General features: G+C 36.1%; 1 protein-coding gene across 1 annotated transcript in view; it reads right to left on the minus strand.

The window, feature by feature from the left end:
* Window positions 1-10,258: 10,258 nt before the first annotated feature.
* LOC145676811 (cytochrome P450 4C1-like) overlaps window positions 10,259-22,285 on the minus strand; it is a 63,510-nt gene continuing 51,483 nt past the window's right edge. Inside the window, exons 11-13 of the mRNA XM_081747589.1 lie at window positions 19,828-19,996; window positions 14,231-14,410; window positions 10,259-10,568 (exon numbers count right to left, since the gene is read on the minus strand). Of these exons, the coding sequence (XP_081603715.1) occupies window positions 10,396-10,568; window positions 14,231-14,410; window positions 19,828-19,996 (522 nt within the window). The 3' untranslated portion in view covers window positions 10,259-10,395. The remainder of the gene's footprint in view (window positions 10,569-14,230; window positions 14,411-19,827; window positions 19,997-22,285) is intronic.

The following is a 22,285-nucleotide window of genomic DNA, read 5'->3' on the forward strand; positions in this document are numbered from 1 at the left end:
ATGAAGCACTATTGATAGCAGTTCTCGTAGAAGACGGTGTGAATTGAGATGAATTATTTAATTGCAGCAAACAGTGACATATTTAGGATCTTGTTTCGGGGAGGGGGCTTGAGAACCAGTAAACAGCATTTGTGTTGTACGTATAATGCCAAAAAATAATAAAAAAAAAAAAATATTTCGGAGGGCTTGAGCCCGATAGCCAGCCCCTAAATACGCCACTGCCAGCAAATAAAATTCATGCTTCATACACTGTTCCAACAAATTGTTCAATGTACCTCATTGATTTAGAAATTCCGGAATAGAACAGTTTCTCTCTAACATTGGGTATAACACCAAAAGCAATTGCACGCAATATATACTCTTTTCATCCACTGTAAGATCTAAAATTTTTACATTAGTACATACCATTTCTACGTAATCTTTAATAAGTTTACGTTGAGCTTGGGAACGGCAAAAGTTATTAACTATCAGCTGATACTGTGCACAATCAGAAATTAACTGTCGAACAACGTGCCTACATTCAGGATCCCAAACCGTGGCTAGACGACAGGTTTCAATAAAAATGTCACTAAGAGGATTTCTCAACTTTGACCTCACTGCCAAAATTAAACATTCAAAAGCAAAAATGTTTTAACTCGTCCAGTTCACTCAATTAAACCAAAAAGGCTTACATTTGGTTTGGCACTGTACTATCGCACATCGGAAGTTGATTTACATACATATCAATAAGTTTCCATTGTATATTTTGTTCTAATTTGCTAATGAGGGATTGAACCAAAACCCTCATTCGTTTGAGGTGAAGTTTCTCCCCATTTTTTATGTTTACTAGTCCCACTAACACCTGATACAAAATCGGTTTAAATAACTTGTGTTTTCGCTCGTGTTTCGAACCACATACCTTTCCGGAAAGGGTAAGGTGTAAGTCCTCATTGTCTTCAGTTTGCAACATTATGAATTATTACAAATATTTTTACAAAGCCAATGGGTGAGCTTCGTAATACCTATACCATAAATTTTAAACTTCCTATAAAATAATAGAACGTACTAGTAAGTTCAAAGCTCCAAGCAAGCAATCTACACCTGTTGTTTATATTCCGATAGATAACACGAAAAACAGACAGGTTTCTTTAAGTAATAAGCAGATACAAATAAATAGTAGTGTATATTTTCTGTTACAGTTACTATGTGTTCTACTTCGATTAAAGACCAGAAAGACAAACAGACGAGAGTGAATTGACATAATCTCTTCTATGTAACCATTTTCTCTGACCAACCTCACAACTATGTGCGGAGCTAGGAATTGTCTGCTGGGGGAGGCACGGTAAATACAAATGAGAATTGAATTATCTTATAAGTGGCATTTTTATTTTTTGCCAAAAAAGTTGGCGGGCAATACCCCCCAAAGCTCCGCCCATGCTCGCAACGCACTCAAGACAAATTGAATAAATCCAAAATCTATTAGAAAGAACGTTGTAAGGCCGGAGAAACAAAACAAAAAAAAAAAAAAAAAAGCTGGATAAGTGAAAAACCTTCCCAAATAGTCGAAGTAAATTACTGGTAAAACTTGACCAGGATAGCTGTGCGGTTTTGGGAGGATGGCGCTGCTGTTGTGTTTACATCAGTTTCTTGGCAAGCGCGGTGGGACAGGGGAGAGGAGTGTTTCATTCTGCAGTGTATCCAACGGTTTTTAAAAGGTGCAGTTTGGATGTTATGCATAGCCTAATCTCTTTACGCTTAATAAAAAACGCCGTAACTTATGTATGTATTGTAGTGAACCATCCCTGAAGTAATACAGATGTATTGTGAATAGTGATTTATGAATGGAAATTACCGATTTAAGAATAACATAGCACAGTTGACAATTCAGTGAGCTTCTACCGTGTATTAAGCAGATTGTATAAAAATTGATCCGCCTTATGCAGAGTCGTTTTGACGTATGATTAGCATCATACTAAAAGTCTGACTACTGCAGGAAACATATGTTAGTCGATCTCTTTAATATGGCACTAATCACTTGTCAATACGACTCTGCATAAGGCCCATTACGTTTTATTCGATTTCATTATAAAACAGTAGCAGCCTGTAAAACGCAGGAATGACAATGTCAGTGACTAAAAGATTAATTTTGGGTTGATAGCTTAGAGTTTTGCGCAATATCTTGTAACTGTAAGTTTAAATCAAGTTAAGGTTAAGGCTCATGATGCTGCTGTTTAAGTGTATGTTTATCGATTGACAAATAAATTATTTTTTCGAGTTTTAGCCAGGGAGGAATCTCGAAACGTTTCCTCTCGAGAACTGTGAAAGTCCTTTCCGCTGGTCTATTGGCCAGGGCATGTGCTTTTATTGTATGTGGTTCTGGGTTTGATTTCCATTGAGAGAACAAAATTTAATTTTACAATCTTTCATTTTCATTAATCATCTGTCTCCCCTAGCATAAACAACATAATCATGGGACGTTAAAATAAAGAAATTTCATTTTTTTGTTCGAGAAATGTGAACCCTTTGGGGGAAGTTTTTCCTTCATTTTTTAAAGATGGGATTTATGGGATTGGATAGCTTGCCTTTAGGGATTGATTTGTACAATTTGGTTCAGTGCACCCTTCTTTTAGGATCATTATAGAAATCCAACCCTTTGGTAGAGTTCGAATAAAAGTATTGATAAAGCATCAGCGTATGGGTAGTGTAAGAGTAAGTATCATTGCTTCAGCACACAATAAATTTTATTTATGAGGAAAGAAATTACCTCTGGACTAACTCTGAATTTCTCTCAGGTTTTAGCTATCAGGTCACAAAGAATTAAATCTATTAACTATTTTCACACACAATATAATTTTGAAACTTGGGAGCCTAGTGTTATATTTGTGTCTGTAGTATATAATAATCCTGATACGTTATTCTGTTGAACATCTTAAAGGTATTTGTCGATTGACTTCAGAGGACTGAGTTTAGCCCGTAAACACAAGTTGCCTATAGTTCAAACATATCAGATGTACGGTCTCGTTTAATAAAACCTGCTCCTCCCTGTCCTCTATCTGAAAAGTCCTATATTGTTATTCACATATGAAATTCAAAGGCAAAGTCAATCGTCTTTATTCAGTCAATCGTCTATATTTTTATTTCAAGTGTAAGTATTAAAATGCGCTACGCATGGTTGCAAGAGGTTGGGTGGCTTTTTTTAAAATACTGAACTGACATGTCTAACATTGGCACTCATCTTCTTTATAAATTGATGTAAGAAACGGCCGATTGATTTCCAGCCAATTACTTCATCACCGGTATCTTTGAGCAATGAGATAACAATGGAAGACAAACTTCGTTCTTTTCAAACTTGATACTTTGAAAAACTTATGAAAGTGGTTTTGTTATTCAAATACATATTCGCTCTAATCAATTTCAGAAGTAACATTACTCTTAGAATAACGTAATGGCTGTAAGAGTTACCCTAAAAATATATTTTGTATGTTTTCTTTTTTATGTAATTCAGAGATTTTGTCTGAATTTTACTGGAGTTATAAGGAACCTTCAATTATCAGGCATCCCATTTTAATCGCTCCCCCTCCGCCGTCAACGCAACACTTCTAACCGTCTCCCCAGGGGTTCTGGGTCCACCCCTGATTGAGATGGTACATAAAAATAACTTTCTCTAATCTCTGTCATTATTTAGCATGGTTTAGTATTTTTTAATTACTAAACCATGCTAAATAATGACAGAGATTAGACAAAATTATCTTTATGTACCATCTCAATCTGGGGTTGGACCCAGGACCCCTGGGGAGACGGTTAGGAGGGTGGCGATGAAAGATTATCACTTCTCTCTCTCACCTAATTTTTGAAGTACATCCGAATATCATGTCAATGCAAAAGAATTCTCTTACTCAAGACCCCGATCGCTCCGCCCCTGACTTGAGCATATGCGTGAAGTGGTTTATTACGAACAAGACAGAAAGAACTGTGATAGATTGATTACAAGTAGTCCGGTTAGAAACACTGCTGCTTGCATTTTAGTTCCAAAATCGGCCGCCCGCACTTGTTCGCTGGTTGTGTTATACCACAAAGAAAATAACAAGATTATTTTCTCTGTGCTGGTACTAAACGAGATACATATAATTCTATTAGCGGTAATGCTACTGGATTTGTAAATGTCAGAAGTCAGTAATTAACAATTTTAAATATACCTATATTTATTAACCAAACAACTAACAAGAAAAAAATGACTTAGCTACAAATTACTTAAATTCACACAAACGTTTGTTAACCCTTTTCCATGTAATATTTTGAGTCCATTATTACTACAAGCATTTGGACATACCATGAGGACACAATAGCCCTTTTACCAAAAATGGCGTCAACATTAAGTTTTAAAAAAGGCAAGTAGTAATAATATCTTAAAATGTATTAAATACAACAGTTTTATTTCCTTTTATATCTAGCAACTTATCTACAATAGATATATATACCTAGACTCAATGCTACTTTCATAAAAATATAAATGTTTTAAGTATAGTAAAAATATGGAAATTCACTCACCAGGCAATTACGTCAACTGAAGCTCTCGGCGAATTTACATGGCGGGCCAGCAAATTCCCAGCATGCTTCGATTGATAACAAATTCGAAATTAAATTCATAAACCAAGAAAATTCCTCAGTAAAATAAAATAGTAACCCGAGTAGCACAACCTACTACTACTACTACTACTAATACTAAGTTACTGAATACATTACAATACCAATCCTCGATTCTGTAATGATATTTTGAATTCAGTGCTAAAGAGGTGTACTTAGAGCATTGAATATGGTGGGAGACAGTTTGAACAGTGTTTGTAAAGTCCAATAAAGATTGTCAAGTCACCTAGCTTCTTTTATTTTACTCTAGTACATTTTGGGGAAAGGGACTTTGCGCCCACCTAACCTAACCTAAACTAACCTAACCTGCGAGTACCCACCACGGCTGCAATACTCAAAAAAAGTTAGGTTTGAGTAAATTGCATTTGAAAGTTGGTAATACATTCACTTTAATATTGTTCACTAGTGAAACTAGTGCTCTCACGTAGCATCTTGTAAAACTAGAGCCATAACTCTTATATTGCCGGATAGAGAGGAGACTCACAAATCCGAATGTATGCATAACTTAAAATTGACAATTTATTAGTTGTGGTGGTGTTGCAGCCGTGGTGCGAAATATGTATGTGTTTCAGCATACGGTTGGAATTTCAACCAACTTGGTACGTATTTGACTTACAATGTAGAAAAAAATATTGCTGGAGTAAGACACCCTGATAGGGGCGTGAACATTTTTCATAATTTATTTCTCCAGATTCAAAGCTACGTTCTCTTGATGATCGTATCACGGGAAAACTACCGAACAATTCGAAATTAATTTTGAAACGTTCGTAGCAGGCAGCGCCACCACATCACCTCATCATTTCTCAGCTCTTTCGGCAGGTGGCACAACAGAGACGGGACAAGGGGTTATATAATATCAAGAGAGAGAGAGACGCGTCCAAGAAAGAGGATTCCAACAAGGAGAGCGCCGACCGTGCAATACGAAATGGAGGGAGATAGAGTTTCTTACGAGATCACCGACCCATACGCCACTGAAGAGTTCAATTCGCCGTTAACGCTGTCTAGAATAAGCGGCAGATTCATAACCGGAAGTGACATCATGGACATAGTAGCGAAAAAATATGGCCCTAACAAATATAAGGATTGAGAAAACTGGACATAAAGAAATTACTTTCTTTTTCCCCAACCTAGTTACGAGTAACATGTCTCTCAGTCTCTTCAGAGAGCATATGAGTTCGGCTCAAAAGCATACATAAGAGAAAGCAAAGCCGTAGAAACTAACACAGAAGAAGACGCCCATCCTGAGCAAGATGATGATCAAGATCACGATAGGAAGCTACCAAACAATGGAGAGAAACCATCTGCCCATAAAGAAGAAAAACCCACAGGTGAGAAAACCAGATGCAGATTAGGTAATGGTGTGGTGTGGAATATGGGGCGAAAATCTATTGGATCTGTTTTCATTGATGGGACCTGGGATGCTGCACAATATGGAGATATGCTTGAAAACACTGTTATGCAACTTTTGGAAGGGGAAGAGGAAGGATGATTTCGTCAATATTGGCAACAAGATGGGGCACAATCGTCATAACGTAATCGATGGCTGAATGAACACTTTCTCGGTTGTTGGATAGGTCGGCATGGACCAGTTGAGTGATCAGCAAGGTCTCACGACCTACCTCCGTAAGATTTATATCTTTGGGAGCACTTTAAAGCTATTGTCTACCAGTGTAAAATCATTAGCATTGGCTACCTGAAAAGGAGAATCATTACTGTCTGTGAACAAATATCACCAATGATGCTTGGCAGAGTAAACAAGCACTGGGTCTCACAGTTAAGGATATGTAGAACAGAAAGGTGGGCATGTTGAACATGTCATGTGATTGTAATTGTCTTATGCATGTTAGCTCTCTCTTTTCCTGGTTATTAAAGAATACGTAATGTGAGATGTTTCCAAGCTTGTTTTTCACTTTATCCTTCAATTCGAAACTTCGCACAGCACATCTCACATATAACATATCCTAAATTTATTCACAACTTCAAAACTGTTTTTTTTTTTAAAAAAAATAATAATAACCTTACCATTGGGTTTCTCTTCGAACGAGGATGTTGTTTAATATGTCACACGACCATTTTACCGTTTAAAATAAACAAGTTGATTCCAAGATGGCAGTCACCAAGATGGCAGAGGACAACCTTAAACACGTCATAGTATTTCCCCTCTCGCACCGCCATCAATCCCAAATGACTTCGGAGAAACTGCATTTACACTTTCTCAAATCTTTAGCCCGGTCCAGATTTTGTATTTGACTTGACAAAATATTGTCTTTCAATTACTTTGGACATTTGGACATTTTCCAATATGGCGAACAAAGAAGTTGTAGGATTTTAGTATGTCATTTAAATAATCTTTATCAACATCTATGTAAAATTTTAACTTGTTAATATTTTATTAAGTTCAATAAAATTTTAAATCAGTTTGACGGTAGTTTTCGGAATTTTAGAATTTGGAGCTAAATATTTCTAAACGTATGCGTTTTATGAAAAAATGTTTCTCTTTAAAAAATATTGTGTTAACGACACTAAGTTTATCTCTTTATGTTCAGCCATAGCGAAGATATTGCTATTTTTATTTGTATATTGCTCATTTGATACTTCCAGTGGCCATTTTCCAATATGGCGGCGAAGGTCATCTTGGACTTCAGGGGACTTTTAGTATGTTGTTTAGAACATCATTCCCAACATCTGTACTAATTTTCAGCTTGTTACTAATTTGTTCGTTTCTTCATTAAAATTTGAGCTTCATTTACTGCACCAAAAGGGAGATTTTATAAATATGAGATAAAATGTAGGAAAATTTATCTTTTCAACAAACATTATGTTACTAAACACTGCGGCAGTATGAAGAAAGACGGTGGCATTCTTTCCACAATCCTACACACAAAGTGACAAACTTATTTTTTGGCAGAAATGCGTCGCGTTATTAAACAATGTTGTTGCCAAGGTAGAAGTAAACGAAACAATACAAGTTCTTTTTATATATATATATATATATATATATATATATATATATATATATATATATAACACTAAATTCTCTACTCTCGTCGACGAGAGTACGGACGTATGTTCAGATGCTAGTATTTATCTCAGCGACCTCAGAAACTATGGATTGGGCATTAATATCGGTCGTTTTCGATTATTCATGCATGTAAATCCTTCCCATACCCATCGAGATGTGGAATGGTACTGGACTGAAATTGCGTGGGGAATCTCATCGATCTCGAACAGTATCGACTGCACACTATTGTCGACAGTTTTCGATTATGTTTACCTCTCACATCTTTCCCATCTCACATGTCGATAGAGGATGAATTTGCACTTGAACGGCATAGAGAGTATTATTATTTATCTGATCGACCGCGAAAACTATATACTGAGGTCTAATATAGATCCCTTTTCATTAATTTTACATGTCACCCTTTCTCATCACGACCCGAGCTGATAGGAGGTGAATTTGAACTGAAAGAGCTTCAAGAATTTCATCATTCATCTCAGCTATTCACTATAGATTAGACATGAGCTCTTTGTGGCCAAGCGGTTAGCGTACGCACTTTTGGCGGGGAAGACTTGGGTTTGATTCCCAGTGGGAGCTCATTTGGCTCGGATTCCACGTTAATCAGTAGGCTCCACCTTACATAGCCTCACTGCTGAAAGAGACGTTAAACTCAAAATCAACTCAACTCAACTATGGATTAGGCATTAACATCGATCGTTCTCGGTTACTTTCACGTATTACCTCCCCTCCTTACCAAAAAATATGCTGAAAACTTGTTAGGCGGCCGGGTCCACTCATATACTGAAGATCATTAAAAATCGGTGTAACACTCTTAGTAAGTTAGTCGTCGAACAGCGTTAGGTTCACTTTAATTTAATATAATAGACTAGCAGCGTTCACCCCGCTTCGCTGCGGTCACCCCGGAACGCAATAAACTTTGTTACTTAGATAATTTTTACTTTTTCGCTTTCAAGTGATATGATAAAAACCATAGAAGATTGCAGTAAATCTTAACATTATATCGCCTGTCATTTATGTTAACCCGCCCCGCTTCGCTGCGGTCATTATGTTAACCCGCCCCGCTTCGCTGCGGTCATCCCGGTGCTGGCATATTGTAAAAGTGTCTGTAAAAATAAACAAATCAATTAAAAAATTTTAAACAGAAGATTCAAGCTATTTTCCGCTGTATATCGCCTGTCATTTATGTTAACCCGCCGAGTTAACGGTCATGCGGGTTGCATAAATACGTTTATTTTTACCTATGATGAACTAATAACAAAGGATTTGTACCTGAATGGTCAATTATCTCAAGACACTGGTAATTAAAAATTAAAGTGATATGCTAAAAACCATCTAGGGTCCAAATCCTAATAACCCCCCAAAAATGAAAGAAATCGGTTCAGCCGTATTAGCGTGATGAGCTAACAAAGGATTTGTGCGTTCTCTTTTATATATATAGATAAACATCGACTGTCACAACTGCACATCTTACGCAATGAGAGAATATAGCGGGGTTCCTATATGATTAGCATACGCGTCAACAGCATGAGAGATCGGGGTTCCATTGCCAGCAGAAGTTCATATGATTGGATCCCACATTGACCTGTAGGTTCAGATCTCATACAACCTCGGTGCTGAAAGGGACACTTAATTTATATCCAATCAATCAACGCGAGAACAGAGCGCACAGAGAGAAAGTCGTTGCTATCTAAACGGCGTGACAAACATATTGGCATTTGAAGGCGGCGCTCCAAGTTCCGTTTAAATGTGGTACCAAATGAGAGGCCAGCGGTATTGCGACATTTATTTTCTACACATCCACGTCTATTCTCTGTCACCTGATCGCGCTGCAGTTTGCCTGCTTAGCCATAGCCACACCCCTTTACCACTTGGCAACGTTGCGCCAGAGCTTGCGTTTTATTCGTTCAGCTGAAATGCCAAGATGTTTGTCACAGGCTTTGGTAGTTCATTCATCCACTATATACATACAAGAGTTCTTGAATCCTCTGAAACCTAATCAAGTATTCCTCTTTCAATACGACTAAAATAGTGAGCAAGCATTGAGTTTTATCATCGTGGAAGTTCATAATGGGTCTCAAGTCCTTTACAGCGAACAGAGGATCAACGTACGGCGAATAAGTGTACATTTTCATCTTGTTTTGTAAATTTTGTAGAACTTCCTTCTCGTCTCGATTCTCGGAGAATACTTTGTCGTGCAGTATCGATTCTCGAAAAACTTTTCTCATCTCGATTCGAAATTTTTCTCATTGACTTCTATAAGTTTATGTACAAAATTTGTGCCTGACTTTTTTCTTAATTTTGTCTAGAAGTTATCGAAATCCGTCCGTGTCACGAGAAGTTTATAAAGGAAACATTTGAGTTATGTTTCTATTAGAGTATACTATGTACTAATATGTCTACCGTTAAACGTTGAGGTTCACCTCTGGTACGTGGGGTCCCTGGTTCGATCCCCGTTCATACCATGTGAACTTTGTGGTGGACAAACACGTGTCCGTCAGTTTTCTCGGGGTTCTCCGTTTCCTCCCATTTTCTTCATTTCACCATTTCATTCATTGAGATGATACGTTTTATATTATATAAGGAATAGAAGTTATATACTAAAAGAAAAGGTTTCAAACCTTTTGGAAAAAACGTTTAATAAAGTGTTTTAGACGTATTTCATTATGATTAATTTATAAAATTATACAACAGTTACATGATCTTTCTTTTACTTTAAACATACATAACTCATTCTATGTAAAGAAAGTAAAACGTTATCTTGCTTGTGTCAAGCGAGGTGTGATTCTTAGCCGAAGCCCATTGGCTGGTCGAAGGACCAAATCTCCTAGAATCTCTACGTCTTCTCGCTTATCTACCGCTTCCAAAGTGTATTGCCTCAATACTGTTGACAGAACAGTTTTTTCTTCCAGAAGAGCAAATTTTTGACCTGAAAATAGAAAACATAGATGAGAACTGCTTTACTTGCTTATAGTTTTGCATTCTAAAATTATCCTTATCCTAAATATTATCACAGAAAACAATTAGGGAAACATACAAGGACAGTTCCAAAATTCTGTGCACCTACCTCATCTCTACCGGTGAGATTTTGATGTACGAGCTGTCCAGCTGTCCAGCATAGGTTCGAATCCTGTTCACGACAAACTTGCATTTTTTACAAAGTGACAGGTAAGTTTACACAAAGTTAGCAGGATTACCTTTAAAACAAATATTTCAGGTTGATCGTGGAGATGAGGAATAAACAAAAGAAGTATTTGCGTACTCTTGTAACGAAGAAAAGGAAATGTTAATGAAGTACTGTTTTTATCGTAGCATATCAGCAGTCCAAAGTTCCGTCAAGTTATCCGAACCCCTTGGTGAGCAAGCGCCATTCTAAAAAACTGTGCAGAGGTACTTTGTTCGCTTCCAAACCAGTTATTTCAGCATAGTGGACGGAGCATGGAAATGCCGGCTCCGAACCTTGACAGCAAACCCCAGTGTGGAAGCCATTTGGCAAATTGTGCCAGAAGAAGCAACCATCAAGATGAAAATGTAGGTTGAGCGAGGGAAGTATCAGAAAACAAGCGTGCACAGAGTTTTCATGGAAGATTTGTACTATCGGTACGCAGAGACATCGTCGCTATAGGTGTCGCTTGTTCTGAAGGAAGAAGGATCTTTGTCTTCAGTTCGTGCACTCTCTTTCGAATCTCGACACGAAAACTCTGTCTTATCTCGTGGGCAACACTGAGCATCAAAAAAAAAATTGGAAATCAAGGTCATGTTTTCGTTTTCATGTATAAAGAAGAATCATTGCTGCCATCCCCTTCGATGATGGGGAAATAGTAGCATCGTATAACTATATGATTAAATGTTTGTCCACAGTGTTAATTTGCGATAAGAATCCCTCGATTTGTTACCAGATAGGTTTTCTCCACCACGAAAACGCCCCGGCACATCAGTCTGCCCAAAATATTAGGGATTCAATCTCTGTACGCACTGCCTTACTCACCTGGTCTCGCTCCTGTGACTTTCTAGGGCTTCCCAAAAAATTGTAACCAATATATTTGGCAAATATTACGGGCTTCGTCAACAGGTAACCAATGTAATGTATAAGGAACTCCAGAAACTAACATCTGCTGATTTTGAGGACTGCTTTTCTTAAGTGGATCTCCAGACTATAAAAGTATACACAGATTAACGGTAACAATCTAGGAATGTAGCTACTAAACTGAGTTTTTAAAAATGTAACTAATATTCTTGTATTATTAATCTTTGTCTCAAAGGCACGTACTTTTGAAATATCCTCTAATACAAGCTTATACATACAATTTCAGCACGTTATCTGCCAAAAGAAGCACCTTGATAAAGTCAGACAAGAACTTGAAACTATAAGGTGGGACTAGTGGGGGATTCCTAATGCAGAGGAGGAAGAACTCTGTGTAGGGTTAGCAGCAATGCAAGAATCCTCATACAACTAAAGAAACTTTTAAGATCATGTATGCGCTAGGAAAGGAAAAAAAATGCTTTTGAATTGATTAAGAGAAACTAGTTATTGCGATGTAAAGGATATTTTCAAATCTTTCCTGTCTGACACTGAAACGTTACTAAACTGGTAAAAACGCGTTTATTGCACGTAATGCCATCTATGGAAGAAATAATTTATCAGCGCCAACTTTCTAACTGGGTCAGTTCATGCGAAGCAGTTTTTCTGTACACCTAACTTGTATCATGCATAACAATAGTTCAGCACATATGGCAATTGTTCGAATGCTACAGTGCTGAGTTCTGAATCTAGACGAAGCTAAAGTCTTTCACTGCAACGTTGGTAAGAACAGTCGTGTGGACTGGAGCATTGTCATGCAAGACACAAACTCAACTTGCAGTGATTCAAATGGTTGTGTCCAGCAAATTGAAGGAGTCATAGTTGAAACTAATGTGAATTACTCCCATAGAGGAAGCTATACACCATAAACGTCTTATTATCAGTGGTGAAATTTTTTGTCAGTCCGGAAACTTTTGGAAATATCCCCTTACAGCGATAGTTTATCAGTTGACACCAGTATACTTATGACACTCTTCTAAATTTTCTTCTCTACTTTTATTCCTCTAAAGCTGCTGATCCTGGTAAAAACCAACTTTCTTCTTCCTGTGATTGTGACCTCATAAAAAGCAGCAACAACAGTGCCATTCTACCTCGATTTTAACCCAATCAGATTGGTTACTTGTACAACCCTTAGAATTTCAATTTCGATGAAAAATATAATAATTCTCTACAGATCCTTATCAACTTAATACATACACTTGAAGAAAGTTGAACTTATCATATTAATATAGCGTTGGAACACCTTGCACGCTTAGAATAGCTCTCATGTGACGTGGAAGGGAGTCAGAGAGGTCGTGAATATTACGACCATTTTACATGCACTGTATCACACAGTTTCGTGAGTAGGCATTGAGGTGAAATTCTGAACCGGATACATATCTCCAAAACGGACCATATAATATGTTCTATTATGTTCAAGACCGGAAATTGGGTAGACCAGGAGGGATATTCAATTTCATCCCAATGTTCTTCTAACCACGTCGCAACAACTCTAACTGTATGAATGGGCACATTGTCATACTAAAATATTGTGTCTTTTCCCGGTAGGCCATAGGATGCCCATGGTCATCTAAAAATGGGGACATAATCACTGACATTAGCACAACTTGTGAGTGTCAGCACAGGGTCGCACTGGAAACCAGGATATACGGTTCATAACATCACAGAACCACACCCTGTTTCACGGTTGGGCAGAGACACTGAGAATTGTGAATTTCTTTCGAAGTCAGCCACAAATAAACATAGCCAGTGGTTTAAAATAAGATAAACGATGACTCGTTGGAAAATATCATACATTTCCAGCCATCAGCGGTCCATGTTGCACGTTCACGGCACTATTGGTGTCGTGCTAAACCGTGATGGTCTCTTATCAGGAAATTGTACGTGCAAATCAAAACCCAACTAATGCTCCTGTTACATAACTCGCCGCAGACTGTGATTGTCGACCAAGTTGTGCAAAGTGCTGCTCGTGTTCCTCCGTTGCTTGCACCAGAGTCGCACGACAGTTCTTAGTGACAATTCGTTCCTGCTCCGCAAGACCTATCACTGATGGATTTCTTTTCCGATCACTGTTCCTCGTAGCCGATGTAGTTTCGTCGTGAGTTTTGTAGGTTGTCATTACCTTGCGCGACACATCCAACACGCATGACACTCTCGTTACGCTTGCACCACATAACTGAGCGCCACTTTATTACACTATTTATAACTACGCGCCAACAGTTTTACTCTCTTTGGAAATAAGAGACTTCGTCAATTTTACACTGTCACCGTGTGCTCAATTCACTGCACACTGCAATTTTACTGCTCCTGACTTAGCATGAAGTTTGCCTTAACACACCATCACCAATAACCTACGGTCGCCGACTGACCGTTGCCAACCTAGACGTCAAACGTGTTTCCATTAAATTGATAAGTGTCTGTATACAGCGTTACTTTCACGATCAAATTAATCTTTCGTAAAACAAGGGAGCCTTAAATTGGGATTATATTGTATTATTTTCGATTCTTACCTATACAGTTTCGAGGTCCAGCACTGAACGGGATATATGCGTAAGGATGTCGTCCTTGTACCCTTTCTGGCAGGAAATTATCAGGATTAAATTCCTCTGGGTTGGGAAATATCTCAGGATTCCTATGAATATCAAATATGTGCAGAGTAACTACAGAACCCGCTGGTATTAAGTAATTCTCTGAAAAGAGAAAATAAGAAAACAGTAAATTATTGAAAATCTAATGTCATAGTCGGGTATTCGTTCCTATTCTGAATTGTACCAAATTGCATGCAATATCTTAAGTGTACCAAATGATACACTGTCTCTTCAACTATTCTAAACACTTTTTGCTGGCTGTGGACTTTCACACACCTTTATACGAGAACTCCTCAAGGAAATATAGTTAGGTTACCTTCCAGTTTTCTTTCAACAATTAAAATACATATTCAAAGTATTGTACTCAGTGATAGCTTATGGAGAGTTTATATGGGTAAAAATTAAACTTTTATCACTTCAAAGTAAGGAAAGAAACTTGACCAATATTCTACTGTCTCTGTACATTAAATAAACACATAATTTACTCCATTTATATAAAGGAATGGAAGTGAGTGATTTAGCATCATTAGGGATGCGCATGAGACAACATTTGTGGCTGTCTGGTCTCGAAAATGTACTGTAAAAGTGATGTCTCGACTCGAAAAATGTACATTTCTCTATTGGAAGAGCCGTGTCTCGGCTCGAATTTTGTCAGGAAAATCTTGTCTCGACTCGTCTCGTGCACATCCCTAAGTATCACCCAGGATATAATACTACAAGTAGAAACGTGAAATGAGGACAGAACACTCCTTTTGTTATGAACAATGAATAAAGAGAGATTTTTGGAAATACGTATGTATCGTAAAGATGAAAACTTGACCGATGACCCATGACCCATTGGACCTACGAACCGCCATGACCCACCAAAACCCATCGTCTGACCCATGATCCATACTCTCCTTCTTTGCACTGACTAAAGAGTTTACACTTGTAATAAAAGAAAGCTGTGAAATTATCACTAATCAAATTTTGAATTTCTACGGTCAATCGCTCCAGCACCACTCTGTTACAATACCGGTGCACCTGACCTTTACGATATAAAATGGTAAAGTGTTTGTCATGGGCATATTACGATGAATTTCAATTTAATTATCATATATAATTATTTCCTTGTTGAATTACAGATACTTTTCAATGAAAAATAGGATGAAGTTTGAAAATATCAAATCAAGACAAAGTAGGCAAACGTAAAGGAAAAAAAAAAATAGTGTAAAATCCGACTGTATCTCGAAAGCCAAGTAGTAAGTTCTACTGCTATCATTACTACAGTTACAAATATCAATATCCAAAAGTGCCTGAAGTTCTTTTTTCACTTAGATATACTCATCACAAATAAATAAATAAATAAAAACAAATGAAAAAGGAAGGAAAATGAACGTCTCGAAAATAAAACGTAAACAAATTCACCAGTGTACAGAAGATGTTGTGTACAATGCATTGAGTAGAATAGGTTGGTGGGTCAGAGTCTGTCATGCTGGATTGATGGATCAAAGGTGGTGGGTCGCAGTGAGTCATGTCCTGCTAACATACGACCTACTGACTCAGTTCATCTCTGCTAAGGAGATGAAAGGGGTTCAAATGCCTTTACCAAGAATAGTGTATCTGACAAATTCCTAAAGTTAGAGAGGTAATATACGGCACATAAACTTTTCATTTGAAACTACTGTTAAGCATTTTCGAAAACTTCACTTCTGAGGGGAAAACCGAAACATTTCTAAAATACTCAAATTTCCCTTTCTTAGTTTTGAGAAAGTATCCAATGTGAGGATTTGTTTAAGTTGAAGATGTGAAATTTGGTATTTAAACTCTATACAAGAATAAGGGTTTCAGCCCCAAAGAAGGGGAAACGGTGAAATTTGTATTATGTTGAGATTTCTGTCTATGTCAAAAATAGTAATTATAAAAACTCGTTTTAGTTAGTGTTACATATAGAAGTCTCAATTTATATATTTGTTTATTGTAATAAATTTAGTGTATATTGAGAATCAACGTACACTTTATCTCTACACAGAGAAAAATCCGTTCTCCGGACAGCGGTATATTGTACAAATATACGGTATCCTGTTGCTTACTATAGAAATCAGTACGGAGCTTACGTAATCCGTATGCTACATAGGCACTACCCTTAGATGTTACATCATGCCGTTGCAGGATGTCTGACATCTAACAGTTTTCCGTATATCACATGCATATACTTGTGTTATCTTCGTCACCTATATGTTATATACGTCCATTTGTATGTGAGATCCTGACCGCCTACATTGTTTCATACGGAAAGTACGTATAGATGGAACACTTATACAGAAAGTATTATAAAACATGCATTTTCAATTATACGTCTGCTGTACGTTAAGTCCAAAAACTACAGGAATTACGTATGTAACCTATCTTTTTAAGTACGCTACATACATTTTTTTTTCTCAGTGTAGGCGTCAAAATAAAAGTATTTTATGTTCATCTCTATGCAGTACATGCAAAATGTATTTCTAATAAAGTTTACTTGATGTTTTATACAGGTGCGATATACTGTACATTCTCAGCTTCAGCTTATTTATAGTTACAAACATGGACAATTAATCTAGCAACACATATTCATCTTTAACACATGTATTGTAATATAAAAATAAAGATTTAGTTTCTACGAACTTTAAAAGTTTGTTACTGAATTTTCTATTTCTGTATGTCTGTCTGTCTGTTCTTTCTTTTCCTTTTTTTTTCAATTGTAAGTTTTCCATTCGATAGAGCATCAAAAAACTATCTAAGTGATAGAATTCTTCGCGTCACTCTTACCGTTCTTGGGATATTGGACAAAAAAATGACGATTTCCGGAGATTTAAGGAGCCATATCTCGGGAACCATAAGTCATACAGATATCATATTGGTGTTAATTAATAGGACTACCTAAGAGGATGGTGAATATTTTGGTATCAAATAGTAACTGGTGAACACTGTCCAACTGACCACCAGTTAATATTGGTACCAAAACGTTTACCATCCTTTCAGGTATTGATTAACAATAATAATATTATCTCTCTATGACTTACCGTTCCCGAGATATTGGCCAAACAATAGTTCCGATTTCGGGAGATTTAAGAAGCCATATATCTCGGAAACCGTAAGTCATAAAGAGATCATATTGGTGTTGATCTATACCTAAGAGTATAGTAAATGTTTTAGTACCAGTATTAACCGGTGGGCACTTTCCAACTGGCTACTGGTCAATCGTCCACCGTTCCCCAGATATTGGCCAAAAAAAGTTCGAATTTCGGAAGATTTAAGGAACCATAAGTCATAGAAAGATGATCTTTTGCGAATTTTTGCGAGAAAGAGAAGAAGGTGGGGATAAAAATAATTACTTTTACATATAGAAATAATTATATTTAAATAGTAATCCTTCTCGTTCCATCTCTCCATTCTTTTTATTTTAAGTTCGTTCTGGCAATGCTCTTGGAGCATTTTTAACTCGTTTAATTTGAAACATTTGAATATTCATGAATGTATAATACTCGTGAATTACAGATCTTTCGAGCTGATTTTATTTTTCCACGAAATCAATTGATTTTAAGCTGAGTAAGTAACAAGAACGACGTTCAGAACTTTTCTCAACAATAATTACAGAAGGTAAATAATATATACACAACGTGGTAATATTAAAAGTTGAGAAAATTCGAAACAGTTACCAATAAATACATTTTCACAAACTTTTAAAATAAATAAACAAAACCGAACTTAACTTCTTTACAAAATTTACTTAATTCAGTTTTTTCGAACAATAATGTATTAAATATCTACAATTTTTGGTTTAAAATAAAATATTGTGACAGCTCAAACGTTCGGGCTGTAATAATTGTAGCTGTGTGTTTTCTCGGGGATTTGCTGCTTCCCCCCAGTCTGATTCCATTTATTATTTCATACTCACTAGTCATCCATCTCCTTTAGTCTACAGAGGATAAACGAGGGACGTTAAAACTTAATTATTTCATCTTTTCTGTCGAGTCTTTAAATGTTCCTTAAAAAATTACCATATCATATTATTATGAGATTAAGGACCAGGCACGTAGCCAATGGGGGGTCCGGGGGGGGTCCGGACCCCCCTTCGAGACCAGAAATGAAAGAACTTAAGAAAGGATAAAACGAAATGAAATGAAAAAAGAAGAATCGGCGTTAAAATTTTTTAAAAAAAACTACAGAAAGCTTTTGGTTACTCTTTCTTATGAAGAAATTTGTATTACTTGCAATACATGGTGGCGAGGTGAGTGGGATATCCTGGAAGAGTCACGGAATTTGAAATTTTCGGAAGTTACGCAATTCTTAGAATTTCTGCTACTAGTCAGGGAGATTTCAAACTTCTGAAAGCATAATGCCGGTTGTGTAACAGCGTGGACATTTTTGATAATAATTTTTCGTCATCGTATCCTTGCAGTATCAAACATGTTATTTCAAAAACATTTTCTACTACTCCTTTAACCTGTCATTTGGAAGTGACAATAGTTGAAGGAATAATAAAAACAAAAAATTATGTAAAAAGAAAATTCTGTTAACATTTGATTCAACAGAGAAAGGAACGCAGATATTGTAAAATATTTTACAAGACATTATTGAGTTTCTACACTCATGTCCAAAATTATTGTCGCAAGTCTATAAATATGTTGTATATATTATACGAATATAATTTGATAACGAATTCGCCCTGTATTTCTTACAATGTTAGTATGTGTATAATCGGCAAAGACATGTAAATGACAAATTTTGTCAAAAGATCAGTAAATAAGAACAATAAAAAAAAAATAAAACTTTCTTGTTCATTTAGCAACATTTCATTTTACTCACTCTAATTTTCGTATTTATAATTCTTTTTCTATGAAATTTACCACAAATAGGGTCTATGCATTTCCCGATTATACACATGGTATCAGTATTAAAAGTACCCTGCAAAATCATTATCAAATTATATTCTTACAAGAAGACAGTCATAGATATGCGACAATCATTTTGGACATGAGTGTACTTTTTATAATAGTGAATATGTACTTTTTATAATAGTTGAGGTCGTAATGAAAGGAAAATTGTTGTATTTGTATGTTCAGACGAAGAACGTAAATATTGTAAAACATTTTCAATACATTTTTTTATTATTTTACTCGAGATTACTTCGTAGTTTGTTATTAAAATACTTAGTAACATATCCTCATTTTATTGTCCTAACAAAGCAATATATGTTGATTGTAAAGCAGTTTAGATTGATCGGGCCTTCAGTGTTTCATGTCACGTCTCCCCCCCCCCCCCGTTACGAAATCCTGGCTAAACAAACCAGTATGTGTTCCAGTAAAATAGTTTAGAATGATCGAGCCCCTGGTGTGATGACCATAGTATTTCATGTCACGGACCCCCCTCCCCCTTCACGAAATCCTGGCTACGTGCCTGTAAGGACCAGAATAATCTTAGACAAACCAGCATATACGACCATCTAGAAGTGAAGAGAAAAACTAAGAGGAGAGATTCTTATATTTAATTTCTACCTAGCTGTAAGTCATCATTTAGCTTCCGTGAGATCAGAGGAACACTTGGGTAGATTCGAAGGGTTTCTTTAATGCATCTTTCCAAGTACTTCATATTCTGTAAGTCTTGCATTGTCGCTGGGCGATCAGAGTCACCAAATATGCTGTCTAACTCTTCTATTACTTTCACCTGAAAATCAAACATACGATTAATAACTAACGATATCCAATATAAAATTGATTGTATTACTATTAACTTTCCGAAATATTAACAGAAAATACGTTATACTACGCTAAGAAGCCACTATTTAATGAGCAATATAGTTGGGGGCCGCGGTGGCTCAGTGGTAGAGCGTTCACCTCTGTTGCATGGGGTTCCGGGTTCAAACCCTGCTCCCGCCAAGTGAACTTTGTGGTGGACAAACACCGTGTGCGTGGGTTTTCTCGGGGTTCTCCCGTTTCCTCCCACTTTCTTCATTCCACCATTTCATTCATTTCTCATAATCACCGTCTCCTTTAGCCTAACCGGCATGACCGTGGGACGTAAAACTCACAGATTTCATTTCAATGTAGTTGTGGGACTTTGGTTGCCTGTTTGCTATAGTTCCTAACTTTATTTACCCGATATCACCCTCCGTGAAACGTGCATATTTCAAGTTTCTGCTTATTCCCGCTCGTTATTCATCCGTGCTTTCTGTCTGAACCCTTCTGACTGTGAGACATCAGATAAGCATTGAATTCTCAAATCTTCAATAATAATAATAATAATAATAATAATAATAATAATAATAATAATAATAATAATAATAATAATAATAATAATAATAATAATAATAATAATAATAATAATAATAATAACAGTACGAAAATAAGCAAATATAAAGACCTGGGTGGCGAAATCAAAAAAGTTATGGAAATGTCAGAAAGTCACAGAAAGATCAATCATTATCCCAACTACAGCAATTATCCTTCAAAGTACTGTGACCCAACTTAAACAGATGAACGCAAACCATCTCTTAACAAGTCTACAAAAATCAGTAATACTAGACACCTATCATGTGATCAGAAAATTCTTTGGATAAGAAGAATTCAAATAATCTACACTTGCCAGAGACGACTGTCAGATTACTAAGCTGAAACTGATTTAAACCAAGATACAGTAATAATAATAATAATAATAATAATAATAATAATAATAATAATAATAATAATAATAATAATAATAATAATAATAATAATAATAATAATAATAATCTCTCCGATTTATTTTCATTTCTAGTAGCACTTTGCGCATTCTTGTAGTGCATTATTATTATTATGTTATTCAATAATATTATAGAACAACTATTCTTGCTCAATAATTACTTTGTGTTTGTATATCTAACACCTCCTTGTTATAATATTCGTAATATTTGTGATTATGAATATAGTTTATTTCTGTGTAAGCCCCTTGGTCGCTCCTCACGTTGAGAACAACTGCTGTATAGTAATGTATGCAAGACGAAAACTATTGCATTATTTTTCATATAATAAAGTTAAATAACATCAAGAACATTGTGTAGAGAACATTCCAATGCCCATAAATCTGTTATTAAGGTTAGACTGAATTATAATGTATTTATTTCGAAATTAAATCCCGTCCATACCTACCAAAAAAGTTCTCGAACAGTCGACATTCCACTTTAACCGAAGCAACGAAAATATTCCCTGTTACAACTGTGAGAACTTGGATTTCTTTACATTCCGACATAACTGAGTGCAAAAGATTCTTGGGCTTGAAACTTAGAATAAACGATCATGTTTTATATCAATACGAACTTAACTTAAGTACTTTCGCCTTGGACTACTGAAAATATAGTACTTTTATACGAACCTTCAAATTTAAAGTACAAGTACAAATACAGGTATTAAGTTTGTACTTATTCATACAAATATTTCATTTTGTCTTGATTTAGCTATATACACATGGTTTCACCAAGGATTTTGAAATATGGGATAGAAAATGCGGATTAGCAGAGACAATAATTGTTTAAAAGGAAGCAAAAAGGTGACCATACTCGAAATAACAAGGATGTAAAAGAAGGAAGAAAAGATGCACAAAATGGGCAAAGAAGCAATGTTTTTGAGATGTTTAACAAATGGTGAAGAACAAAATTATACAATATAAAATCATGTTAAAGTTAAGGAGAAAAGTAACGCAATTTACGAATATCATAAAGATATAGGGCAATGAACAACAAGAAGGAATAGAGAAAAATATAAGATGAAAATAGGCCACAAGACAGTGTGAGAGAATAAAGAAGAAATACAAGAAAATAAAACACGAGACAGTATGAGGGAATAGGGAAGAAAATAAGACACTGAAGTGATAATTAAAAAATTAATAAAACAAATTGAAGGATTAACTATGAACTGAAGAGGAATGTTGATTGTATGAGAAGATGAAAAAGAAGAATGGAAACAAAAGATGGAACTAAGA

Source organism: Thermobia domestica, unplaced genomic scaffold (assembly GCF_964235325.1).
Source record: "Thermobia domestica unplaced genomic scaffold, izTheDome1.hap1.1 HAP1_SCAFFOLD_374, whole genome shotgun sequence".
Lineage (NCBI taxonomy): Eukaryota > Metazoa > Arthropoda > Insecta > Zygentoma > Lepismatidae > Thermobia > Thermobia domestica.